At 47.9% G+C, this 17,875-nt stretch overlaps 1 protein-coding gene across 1 annotated transcript in view; it reads left to right on the forward strand.

Annotated features, from left to right (window-relative positions):
• The window catches only part of LOC121557203 (protein CLEC16A), a gene marked incomplete at its 5' end in the record, with an annotated part of 117,115 nt that overhangs the window by 19,949 nt on the left and 79,291 nt on the right, over positions 1 to 17,875 (forward strand). Inside the window, one exon of the mRNA XM_045217252.1 lies at positions 2,366 to 2,371. Coding sequence (XP_045073187.1) covers positions 2,366 to 2,371 — 6 coding nt within the window. The remainder of the gene's footprint in view (positions 1 to 2,365; positions 2,372 to 17,875) is intronic.

Genomic DNA, 17,875 nt, shown 5'->3' on the forward strand with positions numbered 1-17,875 from the left:
TCTTCCTGTCTCTTCCTGTCTCTTCCTTTTCTCTTCCTGTCTCTCCCTGTCTCTCCCTGTCTCTTCCTGTCTCTTCCTGTCTCTTCCTGTCTCTCCCTGTCTCTCCCTGTCTCTCCCTGTCTCTTCCTGTCTCTTCCTGTCTCTTCCTGTCTCTTCCTTTTCTCTTCCTGTCTCTTCCTTTTCTCTTCCTTTTCTCTTCCTTTTCTCTTCCTGTCTCTCCCTGTCTCTCCCTGTCTCTCCCTGTCTCTTCCTGTCTCTTCCTGTCTCTTCCTGTCTCTTCCTTTTCTCTTCCTGTCTCTTCCTTTTCTCTTCCTTTTCTCTTCCTGTCTCTTCCTGTCTCTTCCTGTCTCTTCCTGTCTCTTCCTGTCTCTTCCTTTTCTCTTCCTGTCTCTCCCTGTCTCTTCCTGTCTCTTCCTGTCTCTTCCTGTCTCTTCCTTTTCTCATCCTGTCTCTTCCTGTCTCTCCCTGTCTCTTCCTTTTCTCTTCCTTTTCTCTCCCTGTCTCTCCCTGTCTCTTCCTGTCTCTTCCTATCTCTTCCTGTCTCTCTCTGTCTCTTCCTGTCTCTTCCTGTCTCTTCCTGTCTCTTCCTGTCTCTTCCTGTCTCTTCCTGTCTCTTCTGCTCCACCAGTCCTGTGGCTGAGCTTCTTCACTCTGTTGCCTGGGGGTTTTGGGTGGGATCTGTTAACTTTTCCAAAATTCACCGGTTTTTCAGAAATCCCGGCAGGAAATCCAGTAATCCCCCAACCGGGGACAACCAGGGAATTTTGGAAAAGTTACCAGAATTTTGCAACCCTAGTCCTGGGTGCTTGGGGCTCTGGGTGCTTGGGGCTCTGGGTGCTTGGGGCTCTTGGGGCTCTGGGGACTTGGGGCTCTGGGTGCTTGGGGCTCTGGGTACTTGGGGCTCTTGGGGCTCTGGGTGCTTGGGGCTCTGGGTACTTGGGGCTCTGGGTGCTTGGGGCTCTGGGGACTTGGGGCTCTGGGGACTTGGGGCTCTGGGGACTTGGGGACTTGGGGCTCTGGATGCTTGGTGCTCTGGGGACTTGGGGCTCTGGGGACTTGGGGCTCTGGGTGCTTGGGGCTCTGGGGACTTGGGGCTCTGGGGACTTGGGGCTCTGGGTGCTTGGGGCTCTGGGGACTTGGGGCTCTGGGTGCTTGGGGCTCTGGGGACTTGGGGCTCTGGGGACTTGGGGACTTGGGGCTCTGGGGACTTGGGGCTCTGGGTGCTTGGGGCTCTGGGGACTTGGGGCTCTGGGTGCTTGGGGCTCTGGGTGCTTGGGGCTCTGGGGACTTGGGGCTCTGGGGGCTCTGGGGACTTGGTGCTCTTGGGGCTCTGGGGACTTGGGGCTCTGGGGACTTGGGGCTCTGGGGACTTGGGGCTCTGGGGACTTGGGGCTCTGGGGACTTGGGGCTCTGGGGACTTGGCTTGACATGGCTGACCAAGGTGTCTGAGCGGCGCTGCCTTGCTGATAAACTATGCACTACTCAACGTGCACGCCAGACAGAGCGTTATTTTCACTAACATATCAAATCTGTGGTCAGGGTAGTGTTGTCCTGTCCTGTCTGTCTGCAGCCCTAGCATATATGTGAACTTAAGCATGAAGACCTGTGTGTTAACATTTTAACTGGAGTGTGTATCTAACTGTTAGCTGAAGAGTTGGTCTATTTAACCATGTATTCGCTGTGTGGGTTGTGTAAATGTGGGGTAAGCCTTTCTGTCTTAACAGGATTAAATCGACTGTTCTGTGTGTCTAACTGCTAGTAATGGTGGCATTAGTGTATATAACCTCCCTACCCTGGACCCAGACCTGCTGTTTAGTTCTGTTAGACCCTACACAGCCACCGTACTACCCTGGACCCAGACCTGCTGTTTAGTTCTGTTTGACCCTACACAGCCACCGTACTACCCTGGACCCAGACCTGCTGTTTAGTTCTGTTTGACCCTACACAGCCACCGTACTACCCTGGACCCCAGACCTGCTGTTTAGTTCTGTTTGACCCTACACAGCCACCGTACTACCCTGGACCCAGACCTGCTGTTTAGTTCTGTTAGACCCTACACAGCCACCGTACCGCCGTTAACCTTATGTATGTTCTCTCCCTTCCCTCCCTCTCACCATCCCCCTCTCCTTTCCCTCCCTCTCACTGTCCTTCTCCCTCCCTCCCTCCCTCCCCTCCCTCCCTCCCTTCCTCCCCTCACCTTACCCTTCCGTCCCCTCCCTCTCCCTCCCTCCCTCCCTCCCTCCCTCCCTCCCTCCCTCCCTCCCTCCCTCCCTCCCTCCCTCCCCTCCCCTTACCCTCCCCTCACTCCCTCTCCCCCTCCCCCTCTCTCCTCCTCTCTCTGTACCCCCCGTGGACCTAACTCCAGTCTCATGTAAGTCTAATTAAGAAATGTACCCCACTGTATGTATGTGTGTGTAGTCATGGTTAATGTTATTAATGATGTGATTGACTGGGCTTATCATTTAAATGGGTAAAACTGACCTGCATGCTTTTTCTTTGGTTTCTGTGTAATTCAAAACCCATCATTTTAAGTCAACTATTATAATGCTGATATACAGTATAATGCAATTTTTGCTAAGAGGTGAAACATTCCTGAATTTGAACGCCAGCCTCTGAACACTCCGTACAACCGTTGGTGATGAGTATTCAGGATGTTCAGAACGTTATGATGGACGTCCATAACGTCTTCGCATTGAAACCAGCTGCATTGAAAACTGCAATGTCTTCTTAATGACTGGAGTTGGCCTACCATGATGAGACACGTCAGAAATCATCGTTACTAGTTAGCGGCTAATCCATGAGACTATCCTCCCCTTCCTCCCACCCTGATGTTCTCCTTCTCAATCTCTCTTTTTAGAGTAGTCCTCTATATCATTATCTTAGAGTAGAGCCCTCTATCAGTCTCTTTTAGAGTAGAGTCCTCTATATCAGTCTCTTTTTAGAGTAGAGTCCTCTATATCAGTCTCTTTTTAGAGTAGAGTCCTATATCAGTCTCTTTTTAGAGTAGAGTCCTCTATATCAGTCTCTTTTTAGAGTAGAGTCCTCTATATCAGTCTCTTTTTAGAGTAGAGTCCTCTATATCAGTCTCTTTTAGAGTAGAGTCCTATATCAGTCTCTTTTTAGAGTAGAGTTCTATATCAGTCTCTTTTTAGAGTAGAGTCCTCTATATCAGTCTCTTTTTAGAGTAGAGTCCTCTATATCAGTCTCTTTTTAGAGTAGAGTCCTCTATATCAGTCTCTTTTTAGAGTAGAGTCCTCTATATCAGTCTCTTAGAGTAGAGTCCTCCTACTCGACTATCCAAACCCGTCCCAGTCGGTCCTCTGATTCCTAGTTTAGCGTTTGGCCGTAGCGATGTGGATGGGTAGCCAGCCAACCATTTAACCCTTTAACAACATCTCTCTAGCCTGGAGATGACATGTTGATACTGCTATGTCCTGCACTCCTGGAGAGAACAGCTTTAGCCGCTACATCGCTATACTCGTATCCACTCCTGGAGAGAACAGCTTTAGCCGCTACATCGCTATACTCGTATCCACTCCTGGAGAGAACAGCTTTAGCCGCTACATCGCTATACTCGTATCCACTCCTGGAGAGAACAGCTTTAGCCGCTACATCGCTATACTCGTATCCACTCCTGGAGAGAACAGCTTTAGCCTCTACATCGCTATACTCGTATCCACTCCTGGAGAGAACAGCTTTAGCCGCTACATCGCTATACTCGTATCCACTCCTGGAGAGAACAGCTTTAGCCGCTACATCGCTATACTCGTATCCACTCCTGGAGAGAACAGCTTTAGCCGCTACATAGCTATACTCGTATCCACTCCTGGAGAGAACAGCTTTAGCCGCTACATCGCTATACTCATATCCACTCCTGGAGAGAACAGCTTTAGCCGCTACATAGCTATACTCGTATCCACTCCTGGAGAGAACAGCTTTAGCCGCTACATCGCTATACTCGTATCCACTCCTGGAGAGAACAGCTTTAGCCGCTACATCGCTATACTCGTATCCACTCCTGGAGAGAACAGCTTTAGCCGCTACATCGCTATACTCGTATCCACTCCTGGAGAGAACAGCTTTAGCCGCTACATCGCTATACTCGTATCCACTCCTGGAGAGAACAGCTTTAGCCGCTACATCGCTATACTCGTATCCACTCCTGGAGAGAACAGCTTTAGCCGCTACATCGCTATACTCGTATCCACTCCTGGAGAGAACAGCTTTAGCCGCTACATAGCTATACTCGTATCCACTCCTGGAGAGAACAGCTTTAGCCGCTACATCGCTATACTCATATCCACTCCTGGAGAGAATAGCGTTAGCCGCTACATCGCTATACTCGTATCCACTCCTGGAGAGAACAGCTTTAGCCGCTACATAGCTATACTCGTATCCACTCCTGGAGAGAACAGCTTTAGCCGCTACATCGCTATACTTGTATCCACTCCTGGAGAGAACAGCTTTAGCCGCTACATCGCTATACTCATATCCACTCCTGGAGAGAACAGCTTTAGCCGCTACATCGCTATACTCGTATCCACTCCTGGAGAGAACAGCTTTAGCCGCTACATCGCTATACTCGTATCCACTCCTGGAGAGAACAGCTTTAGCCGCTACATCGCTATACTCGTATCCACTCCTGGAGAGAACAGCTTTAGCCGCTACATCGCTATACTCGTATCCACTCCTGGAGAGAACAGCTTTAGCCTCTACATCGCTATACTCGTATCCACTCCTGGAGAGAACAGCTTTAGCCGCTACATCGCTATACTCGTATCCACTCCTGGAGAGAACAGCTTTAGCCGCTACATAGCTATACTCGTATCCACTCCTGGAGAGAACAGCTTTAGCCGCTACATCGCTATACTCGTATCCACTCCTGGAGAGAACAGCTTTAGCCGCTACATCGCTATACTCGTATCCACTCCTGGAGAGAACAGCTTTAGCCGCTACATCGCTATACTCGTATCCACTCCTGGAGAGAACAGCTTTAGCCGCTACATCGCTATACTCGTATCCACTCCTGGAGAGAACAGCTTTAGCCGCTACATCGCTATACTCGTATCCACTCCTGGAGAGAACAGCTTTAGCCGCTACATCGCTATACTCGTATCCACTCCTGGAGAGAACAGCTTTAGCCGCTACATCGCTATACTCGTATCCACTCCTGGAGAGAACAGCTTTAGCCTCTACATCGCTATACTCGTATCCACTCCTGGAGAGAACAGCTTTAGCCGCTACATCGCTATACTCGTATCCACTCCTGGAGAGAACAGCTTTAGCCGCTACATAGCTATACTCGTATCCACTCCTGGAGAGAACAGCTTTAGCCGCTACATCGCTATACTCATATCCACTCCTGGAGAGAACAGCTTTAGCCGCTACATAGCTATACTCGTATCCACTCCTGGAGAGAACAGCTTTAGCCGCTACATCGCTATACTCGTATCCACTCCTGGAGAGAACAGCTTTAGCCGCTACATCGCTATACTCGTATCCACTCCTGGAGAGAACAGCTTTAGCCGCTACATCGCTATACTCGTATCCACTCCTGGAGAGAACAGCTTTAGCCGCTACATCGCTATACTCGTATCCACTCCTGGAGAGAACAACTTTAGCCGCTACATCGCTATACTCGTATCCACTCCTGGAGAGAACAGCTTTAGCCGCTACATAGCTATACTCGTATCCACTCCTGGAGAGAACAGCTTTAGCCGCTACATCGCTATACTCATATCCACTCCTGGAGAGAATAGCGTTAGCCGCTACATAGCTATACTCGTATCCACTCCTGGAGAGAACAGCTTTAGCCGCTACATCGCTATACTCATATCCACTTCTGGAGAGAACAGCTTTAGCCGCTACATCGCTACACTCGTATCCACTCCTGGAGAGAACAGCTTTAGCCGCTACATAGCTATACTCGTATCCATTTTATGCTACTACACTCACACACACAATACTCAGCAATGGGTTCACTCAACAATATATGCTTTGTATATATGAAAATATATATATATGCTTAATCTTATTATTGATTGATTGTTGTATTGGTTGGGTGATTTGTTGTATTGGTTGGGTGATTTGTTGTATTGGTTGGGTGATTTGTTGTATTGGTTGGGTGATTTGTTGTATTGGTTGGGTGATTTGTTGTATTGGTTGGGTGATTTGTTGTATTGGTTGGGTGGTTGGATAGATTGGTTAACTTTTTTAATTCATTGGATCCCAGCATCCTTTTGTTATTTGACCTAAACCTCTCTGTATATTTTAGTGCTGAGCGATTAACTGACATTTCAAGTTTTTTTTCGATTATGGAACAACTAATAGACCGACGCCGATTCAATTACTTGAATTCCATTTAGTTCATCTTTTTTGTTAGCTCAAACGGCCATTTCAAGTCAGGAACTATGTGGGACGCTGGGCTGAAGGGAGTTGTAGTTTTCATTTAAGCAAATATTGAACCTAGTTCAGCGCAGAAATTTGGTAATTAACTACAATGACCATAATCCATTTGAGCCTGTTTTTTTTTCCGGCTCGGTCATACAGATCTCTTGACGGATTCACTTTTCCGCCTGCTACGTCAGGTTAGATACATACAGACCTCATGATGGAGGAAGGTACTGCTACGTCAGGTTAGATACATACAGACCTCATGAGGAGAGGAAGGTACTGCTACGTCAGGTTAGATATACAGACCTCATGAGAGAGGAAGGTACTGCTACGTCAGGTTAGATACATACAGACCTCATGAGAGAGGAAGGTACTGCTACGTCAGGTTAGATATACAGACCTCATGAGAGAGGAAGGTACTGCTACGTCAGGTTAGATACATACAGACCTCATGAGAGAGGAAGGTGCTGCTACGTCAGGTTAGATACACACAGACCTCATGAGAGAGGAAGGTGCTGCTACGTCAGGTTAGATACACAGACCTCATGAGAGAGGAAGGTACTGCTACGTCAGGTTAGATACACACAGACCTCATGAGGAGAGGAAGGTACTGCTACGTCAGGTTAGATACATACAGACCTCATGAGGAGAGGAAGGTGCTGCTACGTCAGGTTAGATACACAGACCTCATGAGGAGAGGAAGGTACTGCTACGTCAGGTTAGATACACAGACCTCATGAGGAGAGGAAGGTACTGCTACGTCAGGTTAGATACACACAGACCTCATGAGAGAGGAAGGTGCTGCTACGTCAGGTTAGATATACAGACCTCATGAGAGAGGAAGGTACTGCTACGTCAGGTTAGATACACAGACCTCATGAGAGAGGAAGGTGCTGCTACGTCAGGTTAGATACACAGACCTCATGAGAGAGGAAGGTACTGCTACGTCAGGTTAGATATACAGACCTCATGAGAGAGGAAGGTACTGCTACGTCAGGTTAGATACACACAGACCTCATGAGAGAGGAAGGTACTGCTACGTCAGGTTAGATACACACAGACCTCATGAGAGAGGAAGGTACTGCTACGTCAGGTTAGATACACACAGACCTCATGAGAGAGGAAGGTACTGCTACGTCAGGTTAGATACACACAGACCTCATGAGGAGAGGAAGGTACTGCTACGTCAGGTTAGATACACAGACCTCATGAGAGAGGAAGGTACTGCTACGTCAGGTTAGATACACAGACCTCATGAGGAGAGGAAGGTACTGCTACGTCAGGTTAGATACACACAGACCTCATGAGAGAGGAATGTACTGCTACGTCAGGTTAGATACACAGACCTCATGAGAGAGGAAGGTACTGCTACGTCAGGTTAGATACACACAGACCTCATGAGGAGAGGAAGGTGCTGCTACGTCAGGTTAGATACACACAGACCTCATGAGGAGAGGAAGGTACTGCTACGTCAGGTTAGATACACAGACCTCATGAGGAGAGGAAGGTACTGCTACGTCAGGTTAGATACATACAGACCTCATGAGGAGAGGAAGGTGCTGCTACGTCAGGTTAGATACACAGACCTCATGAGAGAGGAAGGTACTGCTACGTCAGGTTAGATACACACAGACCTCATGAGAGAGGAAGGTGCTGCTACGTCAGGTTAGATACATACAGACCTCATGAGGAGAGGAAGGTACTGCTACGTCAGGTTAGATACACACAGACCTCATGAGAGAGGAAGGTGCTGCTACGTCAGGTTAGATACACACAGACCTCATGAGAGAGGAATGTACTGCTACGTCAGGTTAGATACACACAGACCTCATGAGAGAGGAATGTACTGCTACGTCAGGTTAGATACACAGACCTCATGAGAGAGGAATGTACTGCTACGTCAGGTTAGATACACACAGACCTCATGAGAGAGGAAGGTACTGCTACGTCAGGTTAGATACACAGACCTCATGAGAGAGGAAGGTACTGCTACGTCAGGTTAGATACACAGACCTCATGAGGAGAGGAATGTACTGCTACGTCAGGTTAGATACACAGACCTCATGAGAGAGGAATGTACTGCTACGTCAGGTTAGATACACACAGACCTCATGAGAGAGTAAGGTACTGCTACGTCAGGTTAGATACACACAGACCTCATGAGAGAGGAAGGTACTGCTACGTCAGGTTAGATACACAGACCTCATGAGAGAGGAATGTACTGCTACGTCAGGTTAGATACACAGACCTCATGAGAGAGGAATGTACTGCTACGTCAGGTTAGATACACAGACCTCATGAGAGAGGAATGTACTGCTACGTCAGGTTAGATACACACAGACCTCATGAGAGAGGAAGGTACTGCTACGTCAGGTTAGATACACAGACCTCATGAGAGAGGAAGGTACTGCTACGTCAGGTTAGATACACAGACCTCATGAGAGAGGAAGGTACTGCTACGTCAGGTTAGATACACAGACCTCATGAGAGAGGAAGGTACTGCTACGTCAGGTTAGATACACACAGACCTCACGAGAGAGGAAGGTACTGCTACGTCAGGTTAGATACACAGACCTCATGAGAGAGGAAGGTGCTGCTACGTCAGGTTAGATACACAGACCTCATGAGAGAGGAAGGTACTGCTACGTCAGGTTAGATACACACAGACCTCATGAGGAGAGGAAGGTACTGCTACGTCAGGTTAGATACACAGACCTCATGAGGAGAGGAAGGTACTGCTACGTCAGGTTAGATACACAGACCTCATGAGAGAGGAAGGTACTGCTACGTCAGGTTAGATACACACAGACCTCATGAGAGAGGAAGGTACTGCTACGTCAGGTTAGATACACAGACCTCATGAGAGAGGAATGTACTGCTACGTCAGGTTAGATACACAGAGACCTCATGAGAGAGGAAGGTACTGCTACGTCAGGTTAGATACACACAGACCTCATGAGAGAGGAAGGTACTGCTACGTCAGGTTAGATACACAGAGACCTCATGAGAGAGGAAGGTACTGCTACGTCAGGTTAGATATACACAGACCTCATGAGAGAGGAAGGTACTGCTACGTCAGGTTAGATACACACAGACCTCATGAGAGAGGAAGGTACTGCTACGTCAGGTTAGATACACAGACCTCATGAGAGAGGAAGGTACTGCTACGTCAGGTTAGATACACACAGACCTCATGAGAGAGGAAGGTACTGCTACGTCAGGTTAGATACACAGAGACCTCATGAGAGAGGAAGGTACTGCTACGTCAGGTTAGATACACACAGACCTCATGAGAGAGGAAGGTACTGCTACGTCAGGTTAGATACACAGACCTCATGAGAGAGGAATGTACTGCTACGTCAGGTTAGATACACACAGACCTCATGAGAGAGGAATGTACTGCTACGTCAGGTTAGATACACACAGACCTCATGAGAGAGGAAGGTACTGCTACGTCAGGTTAGATACACACAGACCTCATGAGAGAGGAAGGTACTGCTACGTCAGGTTAGATACACAGAGACCTCATGAGAGAGGAAGGTACTGCTACGTCAGGTTAGATACACAGACCTCATGAGAGAGGAAGGTACTGCTACGTCAGGTTAGATACACACAGACCTCATGAGAGAGGAAGGTACTGCTACGTCAGGTTAGATACACACAGACCTCATGAGAGAGGAAGGTACTGCTACGTCAGGTTAGATACACACAGACCTCATGAGAGAGGAAGGTACTGCTACGTCAGGTTAGATACACACAGACCTCATGAGAGAGGAAGGTACTGCTACGTCAGGTTAGATACACAGACCTCATGAGAGAGGAAGGTACTGCTACGTCAGGTTAGATACACACAGACCTCATGAGAGAGGAAGGTACTGCTACGTCAGGTTAGATACACACAGACCTCATGAGAGAGGAAGGTACTGCTACGTCAGGTTAGATACACACAGACCTCATGAGAGAGGAAGGTACTGCTACGTCAGGTTAGATACACACAGACCTCATGAGAGAGGAAGGTACTGCTACGTCAGGTTAGATACACTCAGACCTCACGAGAGAGGAAGGTGCTGCTACGTCAGGTTAGATACACACAGACCTCATGAGGAGAGGAAGGTACTGCTACGTCAGGTTAGATACACACAGACCTCATGAGGAGAGGAAGGTGCTGCTACGTCAGGTTAGATACACACAGACCTCATGAGAGAGGAAGGTACTGCTACGTCAGGTTAGATACACACAGACCTCATGAGAGAGGAAGGTACTGCTACGTCAGGTTAGATACACAGACCTCATGAGAGAGGAAGGTACTGCTACGTCAGGTTAGATACACACAGACCTCATGAGAGAGGAAGGTACTGCTACGTCAGGTTAGATACACACAGACCTCATGAGAGAGGAAGGTACTGCTACGTCAGGTTAGATACACACAGACCTCATGAGAGAGGAAGGTACTGCTACGTCAGGTTAGATACACAGACCTCATGAGAGAGGAAGGTACTGCTACGTCAGGTTAGATACACAGACCTCATGAGGAGAGGAATGTACTGCTACGTCAGGTTAGATACACAGACCTCATGAGAGAGGAATGTACTGCTACGTCAGGTTAGATACACACAGACCTCATGAGAGAGGAAGGTACTGCTACGTCAGGTTAGATACACTCAGACCTCATGAGAGAGGAAGGTACTGCTACGTCAGGTTAGATACACACAGACCTCATGAGAGAGGAAGGTACTGCTACGTCAGGTTAGATACACACAGACCTCATGAGAGAGGAAGGTACTGCTACGTCAGGTTAGATACACTCAGACCTCACGAGAGAGGAAGGTGCTGCTACGTCAGGTTAGATACACACAGACCTCATGAGGAGAGGAAGGTACTGCTACGTCAGGTTAGATACACACAGACCTCATGAGAGAGGAAGGTACTGCTACGTCAGGTTAGATACACACAGACCTCATGAGAGAGGAAGGTGCTGCTACGTCAGGTTAGATACACACAGACCTCATGAGGAGAGGAAGGTACTGCTACGTCAGGTTAGATACACAGACCTCATGAGGAGAGGAAGGTACTGCTACGTCAGGTTAGATACACACAGACCTCATGAGAGAGGAAGGTGCTGCTACGTCAGGTTAGATACATACAGACCTCATGAGAGAGGAAAGTACTGCTACGTCAGGTTAGATACACGCAGACCTCATGAGAGAGGAAGGTACTGCTACGTCAGGTTAGATACACAGACCTCATGAGGAGAGGAAGGTACTGCTACGTCAGGTTAGATACACAGACCTCATGAGAGAGGAAGGTACTGCTACGTCAGGTTAGATACACACAGACCTCACGAGAGAGGAAGGTGCTGCTACGTCAGGTTAGATACACACAGACCTCATGAGAGAGGAAGGTACTGCTACGTCAGGTTAGATACACAGACCTCATGAGAGAGGAAGGTGCTGCTACGTCAGGTTAGATATACAGACCTCATGAGAGAGGAAGGTACTGCTACGTCAGGTTAGATACACAGACCTCATGAGAGAGGAAGGTGCTGCTACGTCAGGTTAGATACACAGAGACCTCATGAGAGAGGAAGGTACTGCTACGTCAGGTTAGATACACAGACCTCATGAGAGAGGAAGGTACTGCTACGTCAGGTTAGATACACACAGACCTCATGAGAGAGGAAGGTACTGCTACGTCAGGTTAGATACACAGACCTCATGAGGAGAGGAAGGTACTGCTACGTCAGGTTAGATACACAGACCTCATGAGAGAGGAAGGTACTGCTACGTCAGGTTAGATACACAGACCTCATGAGAGAGGAAGGTACTGCTACGTCAGGTTAGATACACAGACCTCATGAGAGAGGAAGGTACTGCTACGTCAGGTTAGATACACAGACCTCATGAGAGAGGAAGGTACTGCTACGTCAGGTTAGATACATACAGACCTCATGAGAGAGGAATGTACTGCTACGTCAGGTTAGATACACAGACCTCATGAGAGAGGAAGGTACTGCTACGTCAGGTTAGATACACAGACCTCATGAGAGAGGAAGGTACTGCTACGTCAGGTTAGATACACAGACCTCATGAGAGAGGAAGGTACTGCTACGTCAGGTTAGATACACACAGACCTCATGAGAGAGGAATGTACTGCTACGTCAGGTTAGATACACAGACCTCATGAGAGAGGAATGTACTGCTACGTCAGGTTAGATACACACAGACCTCATGAGAGAGGAAGGTACTGCTACGTCAGGTTAGATACACAGACCTCATGAGAGAGGAAGGTACTTCTACGTCAGGTTAGATACACAGACCTCATGAGGAGAGGAAGGTACTGCTACGTCAGGTTAGATACACACAGACCTCATGAGAGAGGAAGGTACTGCTACGTCAGGTTAGATACACACAGACCTCATGAGAGAGGAATGTACTGCTACGTCAGGTTAGATACACACAGACCTCATGAGAGAGGAAGGTACTGCTACGTCAGGTTAGATACACACAGACCTCATGAGAGAGGAAGGTACTGCTACGTCAGGTTAGATACACAGACCTCATGAGAGAGGAAGGTACTGCTACGTCAGGTTAGATACACACAGACCTCATGAGAGAGGAAGGTACTGCTACGTCAGGTTAGATACACACAGACCTCATGAGAGAGGAATGTACTGCTACGTCAGGTTAGATACACACAGACCTCATGAGAGAGGAAGGTACTGCTACGTCAGGTTAGATACACACAGACCTCATGAGAGAGGAAGGTACTGCTACGTCAGGTTAGATACACACAGACCTCATGAGAGAGGAAGGTACTGCTACGTCAGGTTAGATACACACAGACCTCATGAGAGAGGAAGGTACTGCTACGTCAGGTTAGATACACAGACCTCATGAGAGAGGAAGGTACTGCTACGTCAGGTTAGATATACACAGACCTCATGAGAGAGGAAGGTACTGCTACGTCAGGTTAGATACACAGACCTCATGAGAGAGGAAGGTACTGCTACGTCAGGTTAGATATACACAGACCTCATGAGAGAGGAATGTACTGCTACGTCAGGTTAGATACACACAGACCTCATGAGAGAGGAAGGTACTGCTACGTCAGGTTAGATACACACAGACCTCATGAGGAGAGGAAGGTACTGCTACGTCAGGTTAGATACACACAGACCTCATGAGAGAGGAAGGTACTGCTACGTCAGGTTAGATACATACAGACCTCATGAGAGAGGAAGGTACTGCTACGTCAGGTTAGATACACAGACCTCATGAGAGAGGAATGTACTGCTACGTCAGGTTAGATACACACAGACCTCATGAGAGAGGAAGGTACTGCTACGTCAGGTTAGATACACAGACCTCATGAGGAGAGGAAGGTACTGCTACGTCAGGTTAGATACACAGACCTCATGAGAGAGGAAGGTACTGCTACGTCAGGTTAGATACACAGACCTCATGAGGAGAGGAAGGTGCTGCTACGTCAGGTTAGATACACACAGACCTCATGAGAGAGGAAGGTGCTGCTACGTCAGGTTAGATACACAGACCTCATGAGGAGAGGAAGGTGCTGCTACGTCAGGTTAGATACACACAGACCTCATGAGGAGAGGAAGGTACTGCTACGTCAGGTTAGATACATACAGACCTCATGAGGAGAGGAAGGTGCTGCTACGTCAGGTTAGATACATACATACCTCATGAGAGAGGAAGGTACTGCTACGTCAGGTTAGATACATACAGACCTCATGAGGAGAGGAAGGTGCTGCTACGTCAGGTTAGATACACAGACCTCATGAGAGAGGAAGGTGCTGCTACGTCAGGTTAGATACACAGACCTCATGAGAGAGGAAGGTACTGCTACGTCAGGTTAGATACACAGAGACCTCATGAGAGAGGAAGGTACTGCTACGTCAGGTTAGATACACAGAGACCTCATGAGAGAGGAAGGTACTGCTACGTCAGGTTAGATACACAGAGACCTCATGAGAGAGGAAGGTACTGCTACGTCAGGTTAGATACACAGAGACCTCATGAGAGAGGAAGGTACTGCTACGTCAGGTTAGATACACACAGACCTCATGAGAGAGGAAGGTACTGCTACGTCAGGTTAGATACACAGACCTCATGAGAGAGGAAGGTACTGCTACGTCAGGTTAGATACACAGACCTCATGAGAGAGGAAGGTACTGCTACGTCAGGTTAGATACACACAGACCTCATGAGAGAGGAAGGTACTGCTACGTCAGGTTAGATACACTCAGACCTCATGAGAGAGAAAGGTACTGCTACGTCAGGTTAGATACATACAGACCTCATGAGAGAGGAAGGTACTGCTACGTCAGGTTAGATACATACAGACCTCATGAGAGAGGAAGGTACTGCTACGTCAGGTTAGATACACAGACCTCATGAGAGAGGAAGGTACTGCTACGTCAGGTTAGATACACAGACCTCATGAGAGAGGAAGGTACTGCTACGTCAGGTTAGATACACACAGACCTCATGAGAGAGGAAGGTACTGCTACGTCAGGTTAGATACACACAGACCTCATGAGAGAGGAAGGTACTGCTACGTCAGGTTAGATACACAGACCTCATGAGAGAGGAAGGTACTGCTACGTCAGGTTAGATACACACAGACCTCATGAGAGAGGAAGGTACTGCTACGTCAGGTTAGATACACACAGACCTCATGAGAGAGGAAGGTACTGCTACGTCAGGTTAGATACACAGACCTCATGAGAGAGGAAGGTACTGCTACGTCAGGTTAGATACACACAGACCTCATGAGAGAGGAAGGTACTGCTACGTCAGGTTAGATACACAGACCTCATGAGAGAGGAAGGTATGCTACGTCAGGTTAGATACACAGACCTCATGAGAGAGGAAGGTATGCTACGTCAGGTTAGATACACAGACCTCATGAGAGAGGAAGGTGCTGCTACGTCAGGTTAGATACACACAGACCTCATGAGAGAGGAAGGTACTGCTACGTCAGGTTAGATACACAGACCTCATGAGAGAGGAAGGTACTGCTACGTCAGGTTAGATACACACAGACCTCATGAGAGAGGAAGGTACTGCTACGTCAGGTTAGATACACAGACCTCATGAGGAGAGGAAGGTACTGCTACGTCAGGTTAGATACACAGACCTCATGAGAGAGGAAGGTATGCTACGTCAGGTTAGATACACAGACCTCATGAGAGAGGAAGGTGCTGCTACGTCAGGTTAGATACACACAGACCTCATGAGAGAGGAAGGTACTGCTACGTCAGGTTAGATACACAGACCTCATGAGAGAGGAAGGTACTGCTACGTCAGGTTAGATACACACAGACCTCATGAGAGAGGAAGGTGCTGCTACGTCAGGTTAGATACACAGACCTCATGAGAGAGGAAGGTACTGCTACGTCAGGTTAGATACACACAGACCTCATGAGAGAGGAAGGTACTGCTACGTCAGGTTAGATACATACAGACCTCATGAGAGAGGAAGGTACTGCTACGTCAGGTTAGATACACACAGACCTCATGAGAGAGGAAGGTACTGCTACGTCAGGTTAGATACACACAGACCTCATGAGAGAGGAAGGTACTGCTACGTCAGGTTAGATACACACAGACCTCATGAGAGAGGAAGGTACTGCTACGTCAGGTTAGATACACAGAGACCTCATGAGAGAGGAAGGTACTGCTACGTCAGGTTAGATACACACAGACCTCATGAGAGAGGAAGGTGCTGCTACGTCAGGTTAGATACATACAGACCTCATGAGAGAGGAAGGTACTGCTACGTCAGGTTAGATACATACAGACCTCATGAGAGAGGAAGGTACTGCTACGTCAGGTTAGATACACAGACCTCATGAGAGAGGAAGGTGCTGCTACGTCAGGTTAGATACACACAGACCTCATGAGAGAGGAAGGTACTGCTACGTCAGGTTAGATACACAGACCTCATGAGGAGAGGAAGGTACTGCTACGTCAGGTTAGATACACAGACCTCATGAGGAGAGGAAGGTACTGCTACGTCAGGTTAGATACACAGACCTCATGAGAGAGGAAGGTACTGCTACGTCAGGTTAGATACACAGACCTCATGAGAGAGGAAGGTACTGCTACGTCAGGTTAGATACACAGACCTCATGAGAGAGGAAGGTACTGCTACGTCAGGTTAGATACACAGACCTCATGAGAGAGGAATGTACTGCTACGTCAGGTTAGATACACACAGACCTCATGAGAGAGGAATGTACTGCTACGTCAGGTTAGATACACTCAGACCTCATGAGAGAGGAAGGTACTGCTACGTCAGGTTAGATACACACAGACCTCATGAGAGAGGAAGGTACTGCTACGACGAGAGGGACAGAGACAGTTGGTGAAAGTATGCCTTATCTACTTTGAAGAACTAGTCAAATGATTTGGTCAGACAGCTCTGCAGCATACTTAGGCAGGCTAGCCAAATAGGATGACTAAAGACATTGGGGAGCACAGAGATAAAATTTTACATTTTAGTCATTTAGCAGACGCTCTTATCCAGAGCGACTTACAGGAGCAATTAGGGTTAAGTGCCTTGCTCAAGGGCACATCGACAGATTTTTCACCTAGTCTGGGATTAGAACCAGCGACCTTTCGGTTACTGGCACAACGCTCTTAACCACTAAACTACCTGCCGCCATAACGTTAGATGGTCTGGCTGACTGGCTGCTACTGCCTGAGCAGAGATGAGATGATGACTTTAAGGAATTAAAAAGAATAAAGTCATCAAATAAAAAACGACGTAATATACACAACGGAAATATTGTCTTATTTCATAGTAATTTACTGTTGTTCTATTGATGTCTACCCAATGTGGACCTGACAGAGACAATGGAATATTTTCAAGGCTGTTCACTATTTTTGGCTGTGGAATTTCCTTTTAAAAAGCTCTAAAAACATTTTAAATTGCATTATTTCATAATGCATTTAATGGAGAAAAAATAAAGAAAAAAGATTGATACTTTTTTAAATAATCTAACCGAAACCGAACCGTCTTCAAAAAGCGCTAATCGCTCAGCACTAATGTATGTGTCTGGTCCTGGATTCCTCTGTCTCCCCTCCCTGTCTCTCTGTATATGTCTGGTCCTGGATTCCTCTGTCTCCCCTCCCTGTCTCTCTGTATATGTCTGGTCCTGGATTCCTCTGTCTCCCCTCCCTGTCTCTCTGTATGTGTCTGGTCCTGGATTCCTCTGTCTCCCCTCCCTGTCTCTCTGTATGTGTCTGGTCCTGGATTCCTCTGTCTCCCCTCCCTGTCTCTCTGTATGTGTCTGGTCCTGGATTCCTCTGTCTCCCCTCCCTGTCTCTCTGTATATGTCTGGTCCTGGAAATCCTCTGTCTCCCCTCCCTGTCTCTCTGTATATGTCTGGTCCTGGATTCCTCTGTCTCCCCTCCCTGTCTCTCTGTATATGTCTGGTCCTGGATTCCTCTGTCTC

Source organism: Coregonus clupeaformis, unplaced genomic scaffold (genome assembly GCF_020615455.1).
Source record: "Coregonus clupeaformis isolate EN_2021a unplaced genomic scaffold, ASM2061545v1 scaf0981, whole genome shotgun sequence".
Taxonomy (NCBI): Eukaryota; Metazoa; Chordata; class Actinopteri; order Salmoniformes; family Salmonidae; genus Coregonus; species Coregonus clupeaformis.